Source organism: Haliotis asinina, chromosome 12, assembly GCF_037392515.1.
Source record: "Haliotis asinina isolate JCU_RB_2024 chromosome 12, JCU_Hal_asi_v2, whole genome shotgun sequence".
NCBI classification, from domain to species: domain Eukaryota; kingdom Metazoa; phylum Mollusca; class Gastropoda; order Lepetellida; family Haliotidae; genus Haliotis; species Haliotis asinina.
The window spans coordinates 14,273,313-14,296,505 of NC_090291.1; the positions used below are offsets into that span (position 1 = coordinate 14,273,313).

General features: G+C 40.2%; 1 protein-coding gene across 5 annotated transcripts in view; it reads right to left on the reverse strand.

Annotated features, from left to right (window-relative positions):
* Positions 1 to 175: 175 nt before the first annotated feature.
* LOC137258054 (beta-1,4-galactosyltransferase 3-like) overlaps positions 176 to 23,193 on the reverse strand; it is a 36,859-nt gene continuing 13,841 nt past the window's right edge. For 3 of the 5 annotated variants that reach the window (XM_067795598.1, XM_067795599.1, XM_067795600.1), the window contains exons 2-7: positions 17,495 to 17,851; positions 9,871 to 10,100; positions 7,561 to 7,748; positions 5,958 to 6,080; positions 3,109 to 3,213; positions 176 to 555 (exon numbers count right to left, since the gene is read on the reverse strand). In XM_067795598.1, coding sequence (XP_067651699.1) covers positions 405 to 555; positions 3,109 to 3,213; positions 5,958 to 6,080; positions 7,561 to 7,748; positions 9,871 to 10,100; positions 17,495 to 17,729 — 1,032 coding nt within the window. In that variant the 5' untranslated portion in view covers positions 17,730 to 17,851 and the 3' untranslated portion in view covers positions 176 to 404. The remainder of the gene's footprint in view (positions 556 to 3,108; positions 3,214 to 5,957; positions 6,081 to 7,560; positions 7,749 to 9,870; positions 10,101 to 17,494; positions 17,852 to 23,193) is intronic. The other 2 variants (XM_067795601.1, XM_067795603.1) reach the window with 1 other exon arrangement.

The window sequence follows — 23,193 nt, forward strand, 5'->3', positions numbered from 1 at the left end:
TGCAGATCATCGCGTCTGGGCCAGACGGGCCAGTGACTGGGATAGGATGACACGTGTCAACCAAGTCAGCGAGTCTGACCACCAGATCAGTTACAAACATGGGTCACTGGAGATCTATTCCCAATTTGTTCATATAGGAAATAATACATTTGGGTAAAAACTAAAAACAAACAAGTACAAAATCAAAAACGTTTATTCAGCAGTCTTGTTTTGTTTCTGCACCTAATATTTTACAGTTTCATCATAATATTTCTTGTCTATTGATACTTTTAACCACGTGATCGCACCTCGCCCAGAGACTGTAGTATTACAGTGTAGGGAAGAGAAACCCTCCGTCTTCATCCGTCTTTTCGAAGATCTGTACAAGACAGACCTGAAAATATTCATAATTATCAGTGCCTGTATTAATATTTCATCGTTGAATTATAGTATTGCTTGTCAATTGCTACGGTAAGCCATGTGATTGTCCCTTGATGTGATACTGTAGTGTTACTATGTAGAGAGGAAAGTCCTTCGGTTTTCATGCGTCTACGGATTGACTTGAATAACAAAAATCTGTAAACAAAACAAGTAGAATAAAATTATGAATCAACATTTCAACTAATACATCGCCTCAATACAATTATGTACACAAAGTACAACTTTTGAAGCCGATTTCTGGAATCCCCCTGCGTAACACCGTGCCTACACGCTACCCAAAAACAATTCAAAACACTAAAATCAGATACTTTTCTGACTGGAATACTGGGCGAAATAGTGAGTGAGTTTAATTTTACCCCGCTTTGGGCAATCTTCCCGTTATATCACGGCGGTGGACACCAGAAAAGAGTTTCACCCATTGTAATCATGTAGGTACTCGAACCCGGATGTCCGCTGTGACGAGCGAACGCTTTCACCACTGACTTACCCCAGGCGAAACAGACTCGACTGGGTGTATCAGGCAAATTGCGTTAACGTTCATACGAACCTGGATGCGATCAGAATTGATGTCAACATTGTTTCTCAACCAAAACAAGATCATCCAAATCGCCTGTGTGCAATCATATAATATCTCCTTATCTCCTAGGAGATATCGTTTTGACAGTAGATTTTGTACAATGTCCTCATGAACTTGATGACGTTACAATGCTATGACATCGCTACACTGCAAGTCTGGTGGTAGAGCAGTGTTGAGAGATGTACATTTGTCATTTTTTTTATGATAAATAGTTCAATTATAACAACACTCGTTGATAAAGGTAAAAATATCGTCAACAAGTCTCGGATATTTTTAATATCATCAACTCATATTGATATAATTGTTATCAGACACTTGGGTTGGATTCTCTATTCACTGTCAGTCCTAAAATCCAGGGCCTAGTTTTTCGTAGCTTTGTTAGCGCTAAGATAGTCGTAAGTACCATACAGTCACATTAACTGACTTTAGTGATAAGAGAGCTTCTCTTATCTAGGCCCAGTTAGTAATGGTCTTCAGCAAGACCCTGGGATAAACAAGTGGTGTAAGGGTTCGCCCATCATAAGGCTGGGTTTGGATTCCACACATGGCTACAATATGTTGGTTTCCCTCGCCGCGATATTGCTAGAATAATCCATACTTGCAAGAATGTTTGGATTTGTTTGCTGTTAAACGTCACACATAGCAATATTCAAGCTAAATGACGGAGGTATGGTTACATAGGGTTGGGACCAGACAATCCAGTGATGAACAGTGGGAGCATCGATCTACACAGATGGAATACAATGACAGGTGCCTACCAATCAGCCATCCTGACGACCCGATCCCTTTGATGGAGTCTTAAAGAGCATAGATTACTGAGAACTGATTCAAACTCGGGACGTCACAGGTTATAAGTAACGAGAACGAATAAAAAATACGAAAACATGACGGAAGTAAAGAGAAAAGCTCTCATTTTAAGTACGCAATGATTGAAACCGTATTTAAAGAAATACATTCATGCTTCCAAATGAGCCACTAACAGACGTTCGTATAATAATATCGTTACGACCCGATGAAATATTTTATGAACGTTTCAAAAATGCTGCCGCGCTTTACGTTTAACTTTAACTCGGTTAAGTCCAATGAAGTGTCATTAAAATCACTGACTGAAGGAAGCGAGCGGGTGAGATTGGTTTGAAGCAATATCATGGTGAACGCCAGAAATGGGCTCCAGACATTAGAGCTATGAGGGGAATCTCAATGATTGAGTGAGTTTAGTTTGGGTATGACACGTGCAGCAATATACAAGCTGTGTGGTGGCGGTCTGTAAATAATTAGTCTGGACCAGACAATCCAGAGAACAGCGTCATGAGCACCGATCTACACAACTGGCATTCAAAGTCAACGTGACTGACCATCCCGTAAGTCGCCCTTTACGAAAAGCGTGGGTTACTGATCAACTTTAACCCGGATCTTCGCTAGACGTTTTCAAGAGGAAACAGCATCGCTTCGTGAGTGGTTCTATGCACACAGAGCCAGCTAATACCGCCTTACAAACGGAATGCCTTGACGCCACCTTAGCAATATATTAGCATTTGAACTTTCAGCAATATTTCAGCATTAAAAATGGACTTCACACATTTGTGTCCATGTAGTATATCGAACTCTGGTCCTTCGCAAACATGTTTCTATATAATTAACACATATGGCGCTCCATACGTCAAGGGGACACCGTTTTCGTGGGGACAACATGGCTTTGCTAAAATACTCAGAAGACGTGTATATAGCCCCAGCTGATAATTGTGGCAGTTTCGTTTTGTCAAAGGCTTTTCTTACAGTTCAGAATCGTCTACATCAGCCCATTTTGTAGCAATAAATTGGACTATTTATGGTTAAAACTGACTGCAGGACCGCCAATTTACTTCCATATAACCGTAGTTGGTTATATGATTTTCGACTGTAACTTCGAGCAAGCGACAGGGACGTACATACACAGTCAAATCGTCAGTTCGGTTTAAGCGTGTTGGCTATATAAGTAGTGGGTGAGTGTACTTTTAAGCCGCTTTTAAGACATGGACTTCACACATTAGGGAATCGAAACCAGCTTACTGTACAGTCAAGGGTAAGGGTAGAGAAAGCAAAAGCCAACATTCGTCTCATCAAGTACTTACTTTTTAGGGTTTTCCGGATTCAATTTATCTCTTTCATGTTTTATTGCGTAATATCTTCCTTGTCTTGGGGGATTTCTTTTGAGTCGCATGCCAACTGTTTTAACTCTGAAAAAATAAATCTGTAAATGTACATAATAGTATAAAAGTCTTCGTCAGTTATAAATACTAGCACAAATGACTGAGTGAGTGAGTGAATTAAAATATATCGTCACGCGGGCAACATTTCAGCCATATCGTGACGCGAGAAAATTATACATCCATATCCAATATATATGAAAAAGTATCTATACGATATGAAACCCTCTCTGCAAAAGACAATATAACAATTACAGCTTGTTCAGCTTCCCTGATCAAATGAATACCAATCCACTGCGTGTCACAACTGGTTCGGTCTATAAAATGTGTCACTTGATTATCAACATGTCCGAACAGCCGAGACAAGGTCGCCTTTTAACATTCTCTGCTCCCCTCTTTAATGCAGTTAACTCGACCTGTCGTTTGACCTCCTGGGTCATGACTATGTAGAGTAGCACAGGTCAAACTGAACAAACTGCAGATTATCACATTATCTTTCAAACTATACATCTGGAAAAAAGTATTGCAACACTAGGATTTGGGAAATCTGCTGTGACATATACATATATGATATGGTTGTGCAAAAAATGGATTAAACCCATCATCGAGATAAATAGACTATTGACAATAAAATAACAAGAAAACTGCATGTATTCTGTCATATTTTCAATCCATTCTTGTCACTTTAAAATAATCGCACAAAACACACAAAACCGGTTGCAGAATAACTATGGTCATAGCAGTAAGGTACTATTGGTCAGAAGTTAATGGAACACTAATGTCACTAGAATTACTGTTGAAGTCCTTAAATCAGACAAGAATATCAATATCTGGTGTAACCTCCGTCAGCAGCAACAACTGCAGCAACACGCCTCCTCATTGACAGAACAAGGCGTTGGATTTGCCTTTGAGGCTATTGGTTCCATTCCTGATGGAGAGCCACATCAAGCTGTGCGAGATTTTGAACTGGAGGTTGACTTTGTCGTATCCTACGCCCTAAAATGTCCCTCACATGCTCAATAGGATTCAGGTCAGGGCTTCGTGCAGGCCAGGGTAATGTTGTAATGGCTTCCTGACGAAGATAATCGCGAAACAGGGCAGATCTGTGAGGTCTAACGTTATCATCCATAAACACAGGCCTTGTACGGAGAGAATGGTTGTCAAAGTGTGGAACAACGACCTGTTGCAAGATGTCTCTTTGATACTTAACGCCTTTGAGGTTCCCCCTTACAGTCACCAGAAGCAGTTTGCAATCGTAGGAGAAACATCCCCATACCATCAAAGATCCACCGCCGAATGGGACCTGTTCCATAACTTTCCTCTGTGTGTAAGCGGTGCCTCTCTGTCGCCAAACACGGGTTCTGCCATCTGTCATGAAGAGTAAAAACCTACTCTCATCGGACCAATGGACCTTTCTCCACGATGAGTTCCCGTTCCTGTAGTCCCTACACCAACCCAGACGATCAGCTTTGTGAGCAGCTGTCAGCAACGGACGTTTAACAGGCCGTCTAGCACGAAGACCTGCTACTTTCAGTCGATTCCGGACAGTTCTGTCGGAATTTCGTCGATTGGACAGCCATTCTCGTTTTAAAACATTACTCTGCGCAAAAGGATTTCGCCGCACATGCCTCAGAAGGGCCCTGTCTTCCCTGTAAGAAGTGCATCGAGGTCTGCCAGAACGCCTTCTGTCCTTCATATCATTAGTTTCCCGTTACTTTTTTCAAAGTGCGGATGGTGGATGATGACCAATTCGAACACTAATTTGGCGCAGTGACATACCAGCGTTCCTCATTCCAATTATCTGCCATCTCAATGCTGTCGACAACCGTGGAGGACCCATTTTCTTCACCCATGTGCCCAGAACTGTTGTGCTCTTTGAATTCGGTACTGAACTGATCAAGTTTTTAAAGTGTCTTTTTATAGGGTTCTTGGTGCATGACTTAAACGTGCATTTTTTCCTGCATGCTTCTTGCATGGGTGTGTTTGGAAGATGGAGGAGATGAACAGATGGAGGAGATGAAAAAGTACGGGTTTTCTTCTACAACTAGGTCTCTATCAAAATCAAAGAAATTCCAGCCTTCAATTATTTTGGTGTAGCAATACTTTTTTCCTGATGTACAGTTTGGGAGCATATGCCATAGTTAATTCACTAAATTAACGACACCACATAAAAAGGGTTATACTGATGGTTGATCATGACAATGAGAGCAGCAACAGTATCGTGAACGAACGATCTAGTCTGATCTCTAAAAGCCACTGAATGAAATACAAACTGTATTACGTTTTCATGAATGGTAACAATGGACACATATACGTATTGCCTCAGGAGAAGAAATTGCCTTGGCGCTTTTCTATTTGTTAAACCAAACAAGAACGTATTAGATGTTTTTCGTGGTTTTTTGGTTTTTGTTTTTCTGAGATTATACATTGGCTACTATTGGCAAAACTAAACAAACCCAATTGATGACACGCACGTTTTGAAAAGTCTGTACTTTCACAACGTTTGATGAGATGAGCAGTTTCAGATAATTGCCCTTTCGGTTTATAAATGTTTTCTTCAGAACAGAATGTCTGTTCCGTTAGAATGTGACCATGAGGAAAAGTTACAGACAAAATGTACAAAATATTTAACTTCAAAATGTTTAAGGGCGAGATATTGTTTATTGTATATAGTTATGTAATTATAGTTATACAGACTGCCTGCTCCATTTGAAGATGAGCTTTCGTGAAAGGATACAGAGGAATTTCCATGGTCTTATGTTTAATACTGGTACCTTATTTCGAAATCGTCATCCTCCCCACCCCATCCAAAGTACCAGTTTGAGAAACCGTTGATCCTCTTGAACTGACTTGGAGAGATCGCAATATTACCTCCAGCATACGAGGGATAAGGAAGCCTGCAAGGAGAAGTGCACATGTGTTATTCGTGCATTATGCATGTACTCAGATTATCAGACTTGTTTCTGTACCATGAATTAACATTGAATCACCTGAGAGTTTTGATGTTATTATCATGTTATTTATACAAAATCTACATAACAGTTAACAACAAACCCCCGGAAAACGATCTCAGAAGGGTCCACAGTCTCAGCCAAATGCCGTTTCAGTTTTTACATATTTTCTTTAGATCGCTTGGCCCGTTTGTGTTCGAGCTTGGGATTAACATACGCAAGAATTCACACGGATGCCCACAGAGACATCCATGATGACACAGTGACGGAGAAACACACACAAAGAAATGCCCAACAGAGTAGCAACAGGGAAACAACCAGAGAAAGCCCAAGAGAAAACACTCCCTCAGAGAAAGCCCAAGAGAAAACACTCCCTCAGAGAAAGTCCAACAGAAAACACTCCCTCAGAGAAAGTCCAACAGAAAACACTCCCTCAGAGAAAGGCCAACAGAAAACACTCCCTCAGAGAAAGTCCAACAGAAAACACTCCCTCAGAGAAGGACCAACAGAAAACACTCCCTCAGAGAAAGGCCAACAGAAAACACTCCCTCAGAGAAGGGCCAACAAAAAACACTCCCTCAGAGAAGAGCCAACAGAAAACACTCCCTCAGAGAAGAGCCAACAGAGAGCTATCCATGGAGAAATGCTCATCTAGAGGCCAAGAGAAAACACTCCCTCAGAGGAGGGCCAAGAGAAAACACTCCCTCAGAGAAATGCCAACAGAGAGCTATCCATGGAGAAATGCTCATCGAGGGGCCAAGAGAAAACACTCCCTCAGAGGAGGGCCAAGAGAAAACACTCCCTCAGAGAAATGCCAACAGAGAGCTATCCATGGAGAAATGCTCATCGAGAGGCCAAGAAAAACTCTCCCTCAGAGGAGGGCTAAGAGAAAACACTCCCTCAGAGAAATGCCAACAGAGAGCTATCCATGGAGAAATGCTCATCGAGGGGCACCAATTAACACCCAAAGAGACAAACACACGAAGACACATGCACATAGGCACACTCACCCAGAGAAAGGCCTACGTTGATAACCCACGGTCACAGAAAAGCAGACCCAGAGACATGCCCAAAGAGAAACGCTGATTATCAAAGAACACAGAGACACGAACTCAGAAACGACCAAACAGAAACGACAGCAAGGAAATACCAACGGACCAAGACCCAAAGAGAAAGTAAACGTGATACCGTCAGTTCACTGTGTACATAACCTTGCACCTATGCACAGAATGAACTGAAAGATGTCACTACTTCCTCATCTCATTTGAACTGGTATTTCTGTTTGTTTTCTATCACTGCTTTGCAACAGCAAGTCCGTATGACGGCGTTTAGTGGATAATTGAGCATCATAAGTATCGTGGACACAATGACATGCACCAACCATGCCAAAAAGTCTGGCTACCAACAAACCGACACACATACATACTTATATCCATATTTAGCACTGGCAGTAGAAAGATGGAGCGGATTTTCTCGACAGCGGTAGTAGTTGTTGCTAGTCTCTGGGATGAGATCAACATCGTGGATGACGATGCAGGTGAAGTTATCCGCCTTCAGCGCGGCTGCAACTCCCGCGTTGATCATAAGACCTCGATTGAATATTCCTCCCGGCGTCTGTAAAAAGAAAAAAAAACAAGATATGGGGCAAACAAGGTACCAGTGAGCAAAACGCTTACATCACAATACGCATAAGTTGCCCGATGCTTAATTTCCCTTGCCCATATCATGGGATCGTCGTTAAATATGCATATCCTTGGGTATAACATACAAATGCAACAAAAGGCAAATAAGCAAACACACTCACAAAATCTAAAGGCGACACAATGTGCAAGTTCCGATACGATCCATGTATAGATATGGATCTAGCATTGGATCTAACAACAGTAGTTTAATTCAGACGAAATTCAGAAATATGGGTAATGGTCTTTAAAACCAAAATGCATATCCTGGGTATGTTTGGATCCATAACTACAGGATTCTGGCCTTTATACCGTTTTGTGGTCCAGGACTAGTAGGGTTCTGGACTGACTTCATTACTGGATTACAGAAAGAGTTGGTCGCGTGTTTGGAGTATGAAACACCACTGACATGTGTAAGCGAGAGTGTAGGTCTAACCAGGACGACACATTTAAAATAGTTAATCTCCTTGTAATACTAGCAATCGTATTTCGGGAAATAAAATTTATATTTAAAATATATTTAATATATATGTATATCGGGGCAAGTCTTAGGTGGCTTCATAATGTATGGTTGAACTATGCAGTTAACTACTACCTTGGCAGTGTTCATGTAGGTGGGGTCAGTATTTTACAGCTGACCTTGTTTTGTTGACGTTCATCAGCTGATGATGATAGTGATTTACGAGAGCCAATTTCATGATATTGCCATAACTATTTTCAATTCAGTAACTCTCTGTTCGACTGGAAACGTAGTTATGCGACATACTGAAATCGGGAAATGAAAGACTGTTGGTCTTTTTGTATCCACCTTGACGGGGTCACCCACTGCTGTCAATATTTATAGACGCTTTGAAGGTTTTCCGCGTAAAATATAATTCGAAAGTGCCTGTCAACATATACACCAACTTCTATGCGTGTACTGAACAGCTGAGTAGTTAATGCAAATTGACAATTGGCTGTCTGAGGTACGACCAGGTGATACTGGCGGCATACATTTTGTTGCCAGTAATAGTATTTAGAATAATCTAAACATAAAACATAATCAGGAACCTGACTATGTAGTTATTCATTAGCCATTGTTACAGGTTCACATATTATGCTGGGTCAAACCTGATCTTTCGCAACTCATGTTGTCGTAAGGTGGTCGTTCTCACTTACTTGTTTCATGTATGTCATCGTATCCTACTTGTGATGAGCGATGCTCATAGTGTCATGACCAAGTTATGTTTATCTGTTTCATGTATATCATTTAGATATTACCAAAATTGAAGCCTGCATTTTCACGAACGTTACAGTAGAAGCAATGTGTCCATGAGAATGTTACACATGAATATATTTGAGTTGTCCATAAAACCAGTCACTTAATCTTTTGTATTTAAAGCAATACGTTTCTGTCGTAATAGATCGAATATTACTCTGTGGTGAAGTTGCAAATATATTGAGACTGAATCGTTTCTGAGGAACTTCTTCAACTTCATATATGTGCATGTGTACAGTGTACAGAAAGCTGCAGCTGCAAGAACTTGAACGTGTGTACTTCAGCATTTGAAACTGGACTTGCAACATGAGACTGACTAACATGTCAGCTGGGAATATACGATGACGGTTAGGAACAAACGACACGAACTGATCTGAAGGAAATTGTTGCTTGCAGTAAGATTCCATGGCTGACTCATCATTCGTTGATTAGCAATTGACCTTTGACCAGATCAAAATATGTTTGTGATAAGCATATATGTAATTACAGTGTCAACACATTTAAACAATGATTAGAGCATTCCAGAACTACTAAATTGGTCAATCCAAATCAGAGTTATTGAATTAAACCATTCATTGATCGGTTGAAATATTAACACAACTGAAACATAATGTTGAACCTTTAAAGTGCCCCTGCAGGGTAGTCACGCGCGGTAGCTGATGACAACCGGCTTTAAATCAAAGGTAAATCATTTCTGTTTCTGAAGCATCACAACTCATTCGGTCGCCTGACCTTCACCACATTTTCACCATTTTCGGGTCTAGCTTCTGGACCACACATGCTCATCTGTATTATTTACCTGTTCTGCAACGAATATCGTGAAATCCGCCTGTTGTTTTTTGAGGAAAGGGATGAGATTGTTGAGTAGGATCCCCAGATGTTGCTCCCGATCTCTATAAGGTATGACAACAGCCAGCCTCACCCTGGATCGACATCCCTTGGGCCTGTATATGTCACCGGATTGGGAGGGGTACTTCTTCCGTAACTCATCTAGGGTGATGTTGGTAAGATTCAGCTTCACGGGTTCATCTTAAAAGGGGGATAAAATAGTGAAGTAAGATTGATTGTTAGTTGTTTAACGTTGTATTCACCATAAAATTCAATTTTAATGGCGGCTGTAAGAAAGGCAAATTCGAAGCAGACAAGCCATTGATCGACATATGAGCACCGATATACGCAATTGGGATACGATGACCTTGGTGGGTCTACAAATCAGCGAGCCTGACCACCCGATCCCGTTAATCGCCTCTAGAAAAGCATGGGAGGTTGAAGATCTATGACCCTCATCGCCTTGGGTAGTGAGATAACCCATGATTGAGCTTCGTGGGATCATCTTACAATAATGAAAACGTACCAGCTGGAAGTTATGAGAAAAGGAGTAACCGTCGCATGTTATTTGTGTTATTTCGAAATTTATGCCGATACTTTAGTGCTAGCTCACACGCATAAAGTGACGCCAAGGCGATCAGTCATTGGTTCAACTCTAAATGAAGAGCCCAAGCCACAGTAAAGGGAAGTACAATATTTAAATTCTTTTGGTGTGATAGTGCCGGGAAACGAACCAGGCATTAAGTTCTCCTGGCACTACGTTATCCAAAACACACGAAGCGCCAAAACAACAGAGAATGAGCAGGAAAATGGGTATGTGTCATTTCAGATATCGTCGTAATCGGCGTGCAAGTTTACAAATGGGCCCAACATTTTTTTCGTTGCAAGTAAAATTTATAAAAGTGCAAAAGTATACAGACAGACAGACAGACAGACAGACATTTTATTCAGTATTAGGCCAGTGGCCCAAAATACAAACATAGGTATAATTAGAATTTACATGCGTTTATCTAAATACATCAGAATCTCTTATTTTCCCAACATTATATAAAAATAGGCATAAGTTTTTTATAACATCTATATTTTTTGAAGTCATAATGTTTATAAAACTGTGTTGTGATATAGGGTGTTTCAAGTATTTATCCAGAATTTTTTTTCTTATGTCTAGGTAGGCTTTACAATAAAGTAAAACATGTATTTCATCTTCAATTACATACAAATTCATTTGATAGCAAAAGTGACAGAATCTTGAATCATAAGGGATATTGTTGTATCTGCCAGTCTCAGAACAAAGTTTATATTTGCCGCATCTAAATTTTGTTAAAGAATTTCACAAATATGGGGCAATATCTATAGAGTGATAGGATTCGACATTCAAGGTGGACTTAAAGAGTATATAATTAGAACACTTGGTTGTATTATGTAGCGATGAGAACCAGTCTTGTGAAAGATTATCAGATAGTCTTTGTTTAAAAACAGACATGAAGACATCAATATTACCAATATCCTGTGCAATCCAGACAAAGCCAAACCCATGTCTATATAATATATTCTTGATATGAGACACCCAAGTCGTTCGTCCAGATTCATCTAGTGACTTTAGCATTAAATAACACTGGTGGGGCAACCTACAACTTGGGAGAGTTAAAAGTCTACACCAATATTTAACTGCCCTTGACATATAAGTAAGCTGAAGAGGGAATCTGCCACATTCACCTAGTGCCATGTTGTTGCAAGTATTTTTACCAACTTTTAAGAAATATTTACATGTTTTTATCTGTATTTGTTCGATGATTTTACAGTGGGTAACACCCCAAATTTCTGAACCGTAGCAGAGAATCGGTTTTACCATAGCATCAAATATTCTAAAAAGATCTGCACATGACAGAAAACCTACACGTTTTTGGAATCTAAAGATAGCCATAACGGCTTTATTGGCTTGTGACGCAAGAGTAGTGTGAGCTTTAGTCCACGCTAACCTAGGAGTAAACACGATACCCAAATACCTGTAGTATGAAACAACTTCCATCTTTTGCCCAAAAAGAAACCACTTTTCATACTGTCTAAGGGGCCCACTATTTCTGAACACAATAACCTTAGTCTTATCAATATTGACCTTCATACCAGTGACTCGACAAAAATTCTCAAGGCCATGAATCTTCTTCTGTAGCTGGAATGCTGTATCTGAGACTGAGGAAACATCGTCCGCAAACATTAGAGCATATAGGTTATTAACGTTAGGTGAAATAAATACACCACGGCCGCCAAATTGCTCCATACTTTGCATGAGCTGATTAATGAAGATAATAAACAGTTGGGGACTGAGGATGCAGCCCTGCCTAGTACCTGTACTACAATCAAAATAGCTTGACAGACCTTTAGATGTTCTAACACAGGCTGACAACCTATCATACATTGATACCAAGATGTTATAGAATTTACCACCCACACCAACTCTTTTCAGACTTGACAGCAGAATTTTGTGATTAACTGTATCAAAGGCCTTAGAGAAATCAATAAACAGACAGTAGAACCTTCCTTTTTTCTTCACTGAGTATTTCTGAACCATAGCTTGAAGTGACAAAATGTGGTCAGTGGTAGAATAAATGCTCCTAAATCCTAAATCCTAAATAATATTCTTCTCCTCACACCAAACCTGTAATCTACTGTTAAGAATGGAAGTGAATATTTTACACACTGAATCAATAAGAGAAATACCTCTGTAATTATTAGGGATACTTTTGCCACCAGATTTATAAAAAGGACAAATAATGCTTCTGCACCAGTGCACAGGAAAAATACTTTCCTGGAAAATCTTATTAAACAGCACTGTTAAGTAATTACTGATAAATGTCTTAGAAGCTTTAATGAAGTCAATTGCAATACCATCTGGTCCAGGGGACTTGTTTTTTGCCAGTTTATCAATGTGAAATAAGACTTCATTTTCGGTAATGTCACAGTTTAATGTTACAAGCTCTTCATCCTTGTAGACCTCTGAATTGATATCTCTGTCATGCACATTACCAGAACACTCAGAAAGAAGCCTTGAAAAGTGATTGTACCAGTTTTCACAACTTATATCGTATGTTTTGTCAGATGTTGATATTGAACCTGATTGCTTTAGTGTTCTCCAGAATTCTCTTGGGTTGTTTCTTGCTGCCATAAGTTTTTCTTTTTGAATATCAAAGTAAGCTGTTCGTTTGTAGTTGAAAGTCTTCTTGAATGATTTACGTAGGGTTTTATAAATCAATATATCTAGGTTATTATCTCTATGGTCTCTCAGTGCTTTATATTTCAAATGTTTTAATTGTTCAAGTTCTTCATCCCACCATGGGGGCTGAGGTTTGGAATTAATGTCATGGAAACCTGGAAATACCTTCCTATTGTGTTCTGCAGCTCTTTGGTACAGCTAAGTAAAAACATTTAATGAATCTTCAATATTAATGTCTATATAGTGATATAATTCTCTACATAGTTTTCCATACAGACTTTGGAACTTAGAGATAAACATATCACAGAGCTCTTCATTCCACACGTATTTGATCCATACTGTTGTTGAATTACTCTCTATGCAATTGCTAGTTGGAGGATCTGTTACTACAGGTGACTCGAGCACACCAGTAATGTTGGGTGGCTGGATATTCAGAGAACAGTAAATAGGAAAATGATCAGACACATCACATGTACCAACACCAAAATTAGCAACTCTAGGAAACACAGATGTTGATGCAATCATGTAGTCTACTAGACTAGAACCATTATGTGTAACACAAGTAAACTGTCCTTGTTTATCCTCATACAGTCTACCATTCATGATATGGATTCCAAATGTACAGCACAGTTCCATCAGTTTTTTACCACAGTTGTTATGATGTATGTTGTCTTTACTTGATCTGGACATTTCAAAATCATCTGAGGGATAATCATCAACATCTCTTACAATAAAATCAATATTATCGTTAGGAATGAAGTCTAAAAAGTCTTTAGTCCTAGCATTTAGGTCACCAGCTAGAAATAGTTGTTTGTCCGGGTGATCAGCAACTATAATATCCAAGTAATGTTCAAGCATGGCAATTCCATCACTGTCACTAGCATCATACACTGGAGAGCCCTCTGGCGAGATATAAGTAAATATGAGCAGAGTGTCTTTATCCCAATGCAAGCACTTAGTTCAGAAAAGTAAAACAACAATGTTTTGAAAATGATCATAAAGTCTTGTAATTATATCATCCTGTAGCCATTTCTCCTTTATCAACACGGTGACTCCGCCACTGTGGCGGCCTAACTGTTTCATTTTATCTCTCACAGCGTTGACTGCTCGAAAACCGGACAAAAAGGCGGAAAATTCGTTATGAGCCTTCACAAATGATTCACAAAAACATACTATATCGAAATTATGACACAAAGGTTTCACCTGGGAATATTCATTGTCATGTTTATGTAGACCGCCGATATTCCACGTCAGAATGTTGAAAATAAGGCCATGGCCATCGCATCATTCGTCGGTTTGTTTATCTTCCGACTGGGTCCGTCCTTCACCTTCCTTGTCTATTTCATTTCCGGGTCCAAACAAACTGGCCCACGTGGTTGTGTTATTGTTTGAGTATGGCGGTTCTTTGTGCGATCCTTTCTCTTTCACGATGTTTTGGGAATTCCTATCATACACAAACACTTGACCATTTACAATAAGCTTATTTTGCCTCATCTTCGGGTTGTTTCCTGCATTCCTTGCCTTCACAAACCAAGGTGAAAGTGCTCGTCTGTCCTCTCGTATTTTCTGGGGGAAGTCCTCTGTCACACGCTTGTGTTGTGATCCCTCAGTCCTGTCCGCACGTGCTGCCTTGAAGATGTCGCTCTTATCTTTAGATGTCAAAAATTTCGCAATGATTGGAGAACCTGGCTTCCGCTGATTTAGCCGATGTGCTCGTATTATCACCATCTCGTAGGCGTTGCCCATATGTAAATCTTCAGATAGAAACTGACGCACCTTAAGCTTACACTCCGATTGTTCCCACGTCTCGCCTTTATCGCCGGGAATCCCATGGAAAATTAGATTTTCTCTTCGGTTCCTAGATTCGAAGTCAGTAATCTTATCTTCCATCGCTGATAGTTTTGACTTTAGCTCTTTGTTTTCTTGTTGTAGATGATGTTGTTGGCTGCTAAAATATGTCGCCATCTTGTCGACCTTGTCACTGAGGTTTACAAAGTTTTTGTTCATAGATTTGATATCAGTTTTCATTTCAAGGAGTATGGTCAATATATCAGTTCCGTCCTTTTCACTCACGTTTATGCCAAGTGCACCCGATTCGTCCACAGCCAGGGTTTGTTGTCGTGTAGTGGGTCCAGGGTTTGACTCGACATCGCCACATGTGATAAGTAGGACACTCATCAGACAAATTAAACGCACTCCTAGCGAGAGGTAACACCTCTCAAGTTTTAGTCCATGCATACTTAGGCCTTTTATCTTGTTTGGTTGGCAAAATGTGCCTATTTTGGCTCTGTATTGGGCTAAAGAAATGCCCATTTTTCGGAGCTCGTAACTGACACGTCCACACACGAGCTCACGCATGCGCAAGTATGTGCAAAAGTATAATAATACATAAATACATAAATGTGCGATCAAATAATGTTTAGTAAAACACTGAAACCATATAACATGTCCACACTTTGGCTAGTTCCTGACAAAGGATAGTGCATACTTCAGCATGCAAAATTAACAAAAATTAACACATTTTTTTTTATAAAACGGAATTTTTTAACTACCTCACTAATGTTTTTGAGTGAGTGAGTGAGTGAGTTTGTGCCGCTTTTAGCAATATTCAACAACTTCACGGCGGGAAACCAAAGTTTTGGGGGCTATGAATGAATGAAAGTATGTTTATAAGTGATTCAGCTAATTTAGAGCGTTATTTTGCAAAATAATATTTTCGCCCATATGGGCCAAACTATTTAGCTGAAAGGCGAGGTAATTTATTAACGCACTAAATTATCCGAAACATATAAATGAAACTTGCACACGTTCATTTGCATACAACCTCCAAAACATGAATTTTGAACATTTGGTTAAAGCATTTGCTCTTAACGCTGAAGACCCGGGTTCGATACCCTGATGGGTACAATGTGTGAAGCCCATTTCTGGCGTGCCTGTCCAGATGTTGCTGGAAAATTGCTAACGGTGGCGTAAAACCATATTCACTCATTAAATCAAGCAGAACACATTTCATGTGTCTTAACTGTGTCATAGACACATGCCTATGAATGTTGAACGATATTCCGAGTAACACATGTACAAACAAGTTAGTTCATGTTGTTAAAATTGGTCTTCAGCAATGCATGCTTGTCGACATATTCGACAACGGGAGGTCAACACGTGTCATCAAATCCCCGCTGCGTAGATCGGTGTTCATAATGTTGACCAATGGATTGTCTGGCCCAGATTCGACTGTTTACAGACCGCCGCGATATAGATGGAATGTTGCTTAGTGAAGTCACTCAACCACTGATATATATCTGGGTATAGACAGCCCGGAGCTAACATAGCTCCCGTGTCTCTCTTGTGTCATGCACACGTGTACAGCTGATCCAAGATGAACCTATCTCATGTGCAAACTAATATCTTGGGGCCTTTATCCTCTCAAAATCCCCTGTATTTCCGTTGTGGCCTTCCTGAGTATACCCACGGTAAACGTGAGTTCTGTGGGTCCCAGTACACTGTGACACGGTCCCTGCGTCGTCTGAACAAATATTGAGTCCATCCAAACATCACTGACACGTTTTTGTGCTCCGGGCCTGCGTTTATCAAACGGGAATCGACCTCCTTGTCAGCAGCAAACACAATACTATCACACGCTGACGAAAACAAAGAAGGCCGTCTGCTATTGGAGCTCCTGGAGCAGACGACATCACTTACATAATGCACAACACGGTAAAAAAAATCCACTTCTAATATTCTCGAATACAATCACTGACGACGGTAAGGGGCCATTCATAACTGTGTAACCCCTGAACTGCAGATGCCCCTCTGCAAGGTGGGGCAGTGGGACGTCTAACGGTAAAACTGTTCGCTTGTGCCGTCGAAAGTTTGGATTCCAAGTCCATTTCTGTGGCCAATGGCCGTAACGTTGGTGGAATGGTCCTATAAGCGCTGTAAACCTTTGTGCAATATGCCTATCAATGGGTGGCGCACAACATCCAATATAACATATATTCCTAGTTCTTTCATGTATACCTCATTCTGGGTTCGACTTCCGGATGAATCTCCACCCAAATAAGTAAAAACGTGCAGTTTCCAAAGAAGCCAAATCATACAACTTTCCGTGAATCAAAAAGACTTTAACGCGACAATGCGACAATGAAAATGACGTTCCTTATAAGAATCCATGCCTTCATTGAAGCACATTCCACTAGGGTGACAGGTTATCAATTATGAAAGATAACACTGACCTGAGCGTAGTTATCTTCATCAATGTTGTGTAGAAGTACTGATAATAATCGGCACTAACCCAAAACGCACCGCCCGGGGTCATTGTCTTAAAGAAGTGACCTAAAATATAATTGAAAATACTAGCAATAATAGTAATGAAGTCTATACTCACTTATATTTGGCGGTGTTTCAGGACATTCCGGGAGTGACTTCCTACCCACTGGCGTCTGCGTTGTTGTCAAATAGTATTTTGTAGTATGGACAGTCTGAACACCGATGTTACGGAAAGACACACGCTGCCTCATCTGACTTAGATGACCCGAGAACAGTACACCTACACTGAAAACAACCGCCATTATCAAAGTGCCGAGAAATGCTCTTTTGACGAAGCCCGAGAAGGAAACCATGTTGAGTCGAGATAACTCGCCTGGGTCCGGCTGATAACGTCTCCCAAGTTCAAGATGACCTCATTCAACAGTGCATGTTGTGAGCCAGGACGGTCACTGCTTGATCATGTATTCAGGACTTCCTGTTGGTGAAGAAAATACACGTGTTATGTTAGACCTCTGGCTTGTATATTTAGACAATAACTAACGAATAACGGGGAGTGACTGATTAATTAATGTTAATTACGTAATTGTCGAGCATTGACGTTTAAAACGAGGGGAAAATAATCTGTCATACCCCAAACTAGTTTTCGATATAATAAAAGGCAAACTGAAAACAGCTTTTTTTTTGTCTTTAAAGAAACAAGCGATGTGGAGACAATTCATAACGCTACGCGTTGATTGACTGTTATATTTCTGAAACAGCGAGACAACGTCCATCAAAAAGTGTACCCTCACTAGAGACATTTCCAAATATATAAAAGTTAAATCTAGAAAATTAAAAGCAATCATGGTGCGTATGTGCGTTACAGACATGACACAAATTGTCCTAAATTCCTGTCATCATTAGTCACATCATGTGCGTACTGCTTTACTTAACCCCTTCATCTAAATAATCAGTTATCATTGGAAGTTGAATTAACAACCAAGATTGTTAGTGGCTGTATCCTCGAAGGGGTTAAAGTACCGTAAAATTATTGTCCCCCTGAGAGGGTATGTAAGTCCCAAAACAGTTGAAGTCAGATTTAATCTTCCACATTTTTAGTCGTAGGATATGTGTCATTTCAAATTGTGGCTAATTTTGCATACAGTCGCCAGCAGCTTAGGGGATGGTGTAAATCTAGCTAGGGACCATGCAGGTAGCAGAAGTACTGTAAGTCCCCATGGCCCCTGGTATGGTGATCTACCTTCAGTTGTTGGTGATCTATATGGCCTGTTTTCATATTGTATTGTCTGAATAGGGATATTAGTTTTAACTTTTCACGCTAGTTTTATTTCTTATTGTGTTATTCTAGTTGTTTTACTGTTCTTCGTCGACAGGTTTTTTATCATATAAATAGATTACTTTTTCCAAGAATGCTTTCGTCACGATATGGCTGCAATACTGTCGATGTGACGTTAAATATTAACTCATTCACTCACTCAATAATCACTAAATAATCAGTAAACAATATATACTGAACAGCGAAGGAAAAGCGATTACGGAAAGAATAACATTTCATGAAAGTCAGCGTTCGTTTATGTATTCTATTTAAAATGGTGACAATAAACAAGAGTAGCGTTTATTTTGTTATTCCGTATATATAATCATTGTTATTCTGGGTCGCGTGCTTTCGTCCTTTGCGCATTAAAAATGTAGATCTTTGATGTTTGTAAAGAGATATAGTTCTAACTTATCTCGCTGAAGAGGGCTATCGTTTTGAGCAATCTGAACTCATGCTCAACGTTTCTCAGGTGTTGACATTGTAAAGTGACTGAGCGAGTGAGTTTAGTTTTACGCCGCACTCAGCAATATTCCAGCTATGTGGCGGCGGTCTCTACATAATCGAGTCTGGACCAGACAATCCAGTGATCAACAGCATGAGCATCGATCTGCGCAATTGGGAACCGATGACATGTGTCAACCAAGTCAGCGAGTCTGACCACCCGATCCCGTTAGTCGACTTTTACGAAAAGCATGGGTTGCTGAAGGCCTATTCTATCCCGGGACCTTCACGGGTCGACATTGTAAAGCATACAAATCGGTGTACTGAAAAAAACCCGAAGAGCTGCTATCTCGATTCATCTTGTTAGAGTATTTAAGTCTGCAAGACAAAATTAACCAGTCTCGTTTTCGCGACTACAAACACTAACACCCGAATACGTATAATGTCCCACAACTTAGATGCTTGATAGGCATTCAGAAGTGGTTAGGATAAAAAGAAGACACTTGATATGGCTGTGCAACATCTTTATTATTTACCCACCACGTTTCTGGGTTAATACTTGCTACTTAATTCATCAACGCACTCCGACGGTATAAAGGTGAGGTGACTCGTGAACGTCCCGGCGTAGATTAAGCCTTCAGCAGCCCATGCTTGCCACAAAAGGCGACTATGCTTGTCGTAAGAGGCGACTAACGGGATCGGGTGGTCAGGCTCGCTGACTTGGTTGACACATGTCACAGGTTCGCAGTTGCGCAGATCGTTGCTCATACTGTTAATTACTAGATTGTCTGGTCCAGACTCGATTATTGACAGACTGTCACAATATTGCTGGAATACTGCTGAGTGCGGCGTAAAACTAAACTCAGCACTCAATCAAAAAGGAGGGGAGTTGAAATGGGTTTTAATGTCGTACTTAAAAATATTTCGCTCACATGACGACCTGTTTGCATGTGCACGTGTGGCTGCTTGTACTAATTCAAAGTGAAGCTGGTTTTATAGTGTTTGCTCTCTGAGATACCATGTTGATGGTACGCACTCAGACAGACAAAAATGACTCCGAGCCAACCAGTCCTTCTTGTACCCATTAATGCCAAGCGCTAGGCAGGGACCAACAAGTACCATATAGCCTGCGACCTCGTTGTATCGCGGTACTTGACATATCAGTAATCGGAAATGAATTCTGAGTCCTATTTCATTGTAAAATCCTATTAAAATGACATTTAATCAACATATCTGTGGAAAAAAATATTAATTTAGCTTTGATAGTGAGTCAGCGAAAGCCATTTGACGAACGGAGCCTATTAACATTTACCAAAGGAGAGAACTCCATCGTATCGCGGTAAAAAATAAAAGTCATTTCCCAGGAGATAAATATAGCTCATGACATCACTATTTTTGGCAACAAGGATATGCAGACGACGTAGTTCAGATGAAGTTGGAAGGGTCAAATATAAAACGCAAATATTATAGCAGGTATTTCATGGATGGGGGTCAGACAGATTCCAGAGTTTAATGTTAATAATTCTGCTGGATTCGATACACCCTGCCGGTTTTAAAAACTTAAACAAGCCACTGACGCTAGGCTGTCGACTGACATATAAAATCACCCACAAGAAGTGTGTCTAGCGCGTTAAAACGGAAATACCAATTTGCCTCGATACAACGAGGTCCGAGTATACACTGCCTTTTGGTTTGACGTTCGCGAGGATCGAACTCGAAAGCTTCAGCTCTCCGGGCGGACACCCTGACCACTACATCATATAGGCGTTAAAAATGTATTAATTTGAAATCCAATATTCAATATTAAACAAACTTTATGGCTAGGTAGGTCACGGTTCAGCATTTTAGATAAGCTTGAACGAACACTAATTTAATGGATAATTCATACAAATTGGCTAAATAATTCTTGATGTGTTCCTCAATAATTCATCCAATAAGACCACTTCTTCTGTCTATAGAAAACCAACACACACTGACCAGTATAGTCATTATTTATCCAACCACCATCCACAAATTAAATGAGCCATTTTATCAACTCTAACCAGACGCCACAAGGCTATCTGCGACCCAGCACACTTCCAAGATGAAATCGACCACCTCAAAACAACTTTCATCACCCTCAGTGGATATCCTAAACAACGAGTAGAGCAGACCGTTGCCACCACCCTTCTATGAACGAAATAATCGCACGCGGAAAACTGAACCAAATCCCATCAGGATTAATATTCCATACCAAGGCCAGATTAGCCATCACATCAGCCGCCTCATTAGAAGAATTACAAGTTTGGATGTGACATTTTATTCTGACAAAACTTTAAAAACCACCCTGAGAGTAAATGGGAGAGGTGGCAGCAACCAGAATGAGTCCAATTCCAGAGGATGTATATGCAAAAATTCTTGTGATTGTGGAAGCAGCATTAGACTAAAAGAACACAAAACTTCAGCTGAAATATCTGACCTTAAATCTGCAATCTCAGAACACATTGTGAAACAATCAAAATCCCTCTATCAACTGGCACCACTCTCAAATCTTGACATCTAACGTCAATAATTGTCGGAAAAGAAAACTTCTTGAGTCAAACTTCATTAGAAGATTAGTACCGGAGATCAACAAAGATCTAGGGGTTTACCACCCTAGTGCCTGGTGCAAAGACCGACAAGGGCACCCATGGATGAACAATAATTTGTATGTACTGTTAATAGTAAAATTACTTTACATGCTATACATGCAATACATTATAAAAAAAAAAATCTTTGTACATGTCCAAACTTACAATTTGGTATAATAAGGATCTGTCATTTCTAATTTAATCCAACAACACTGCTATATATTCACAATAAGACGTATTCATTCTGTGAGTCATGTTAGTTGTAACCATTCACTACTAATTCTATTATGTTGTCATAGCATTCCTGTTAGCTGCTGGTATCATGCTGTCATAGCATTGTGACGTCATAAGCATTGTGAGGTCATGGGCAGAGTTAACAGTTAAAAGCTGACGCCAGTTACACATAGGCCAGGAGCGACACAGAGCCGCTGAGTTTGCAATACTTTAATTTGCCAGGTGACCACCAAGGCCTACTTCCGCCTGCAGGTTTTAAAATCTACAGGCCCTGAAGGAAATATGCAAGTCCATTTTGTTAAGTCAAATTTTAGAAAAAAACCCCAATACACTACCCTGTACAGAGTTTAGTAAAGACTGTTGCTATTGATGAATTGTGAATGGTTCTCGAACGAGTAATTAAAACAAATATGGGAAAGATTCTGGTTCAAAAACACCAAAACAATTCATCGAAGGCCACAAGGGCCTGCAGATACTTGAAACTGCCGGTGCGGTGCGACACAATAACAACCGGCGCTGGGCCTCCTGACCGGCGGTTATTTCGAACGCTGGCTGTGTTATAGGTTTAGGGTACTAAACTCACAAACTCAATGTGTTTTCTGCCATACATCCATGAATAATATATGTGGAGCTCGGTGGTATAGTGGTTAGCATGCTGGACTCACACGCCAAAAGCCCCAGTTCGAATCCCTGTGGAGACACCAAAGTTTTTGACCTTGGCTTCATACTGTGTTGTGTCTCTGAGCAAGGCCACTTCGTCCACACTGCACTCATTCCACGCAGGTGCTTAAAATGGGTACCTGAAAAGGCGGATCTGCGGAACAATACGGTCGTGCTTAACGAGTCAGTATAATTATGTGTAGCGCATTGAGCATACTTGATGTATGGACTATAAGCATCCACATTATTATATAGCTTTCTCTCTGATTTAAGGTGATAGTTGAGTAAACAGCTCTGTCAAGTTAATTCCCCAACTACTGTCATTGCGACGTAGTAATTCACGAGGAACCACAACCAAACGTGCCAAAAGGTCCCCGGACATTTTTTTATTTACATATATTTTTCATGAACATATTTATATTCATGAAAATATAAATAAGATCAATATGGATTGGCACAACAGGCCAAAGGCTTCTGTAAGTTCCTCCCCATTAACTACAATATCATACAATCAAAATGTATACAGTACAGAATCAATGAATTGTTTCAGTAAAA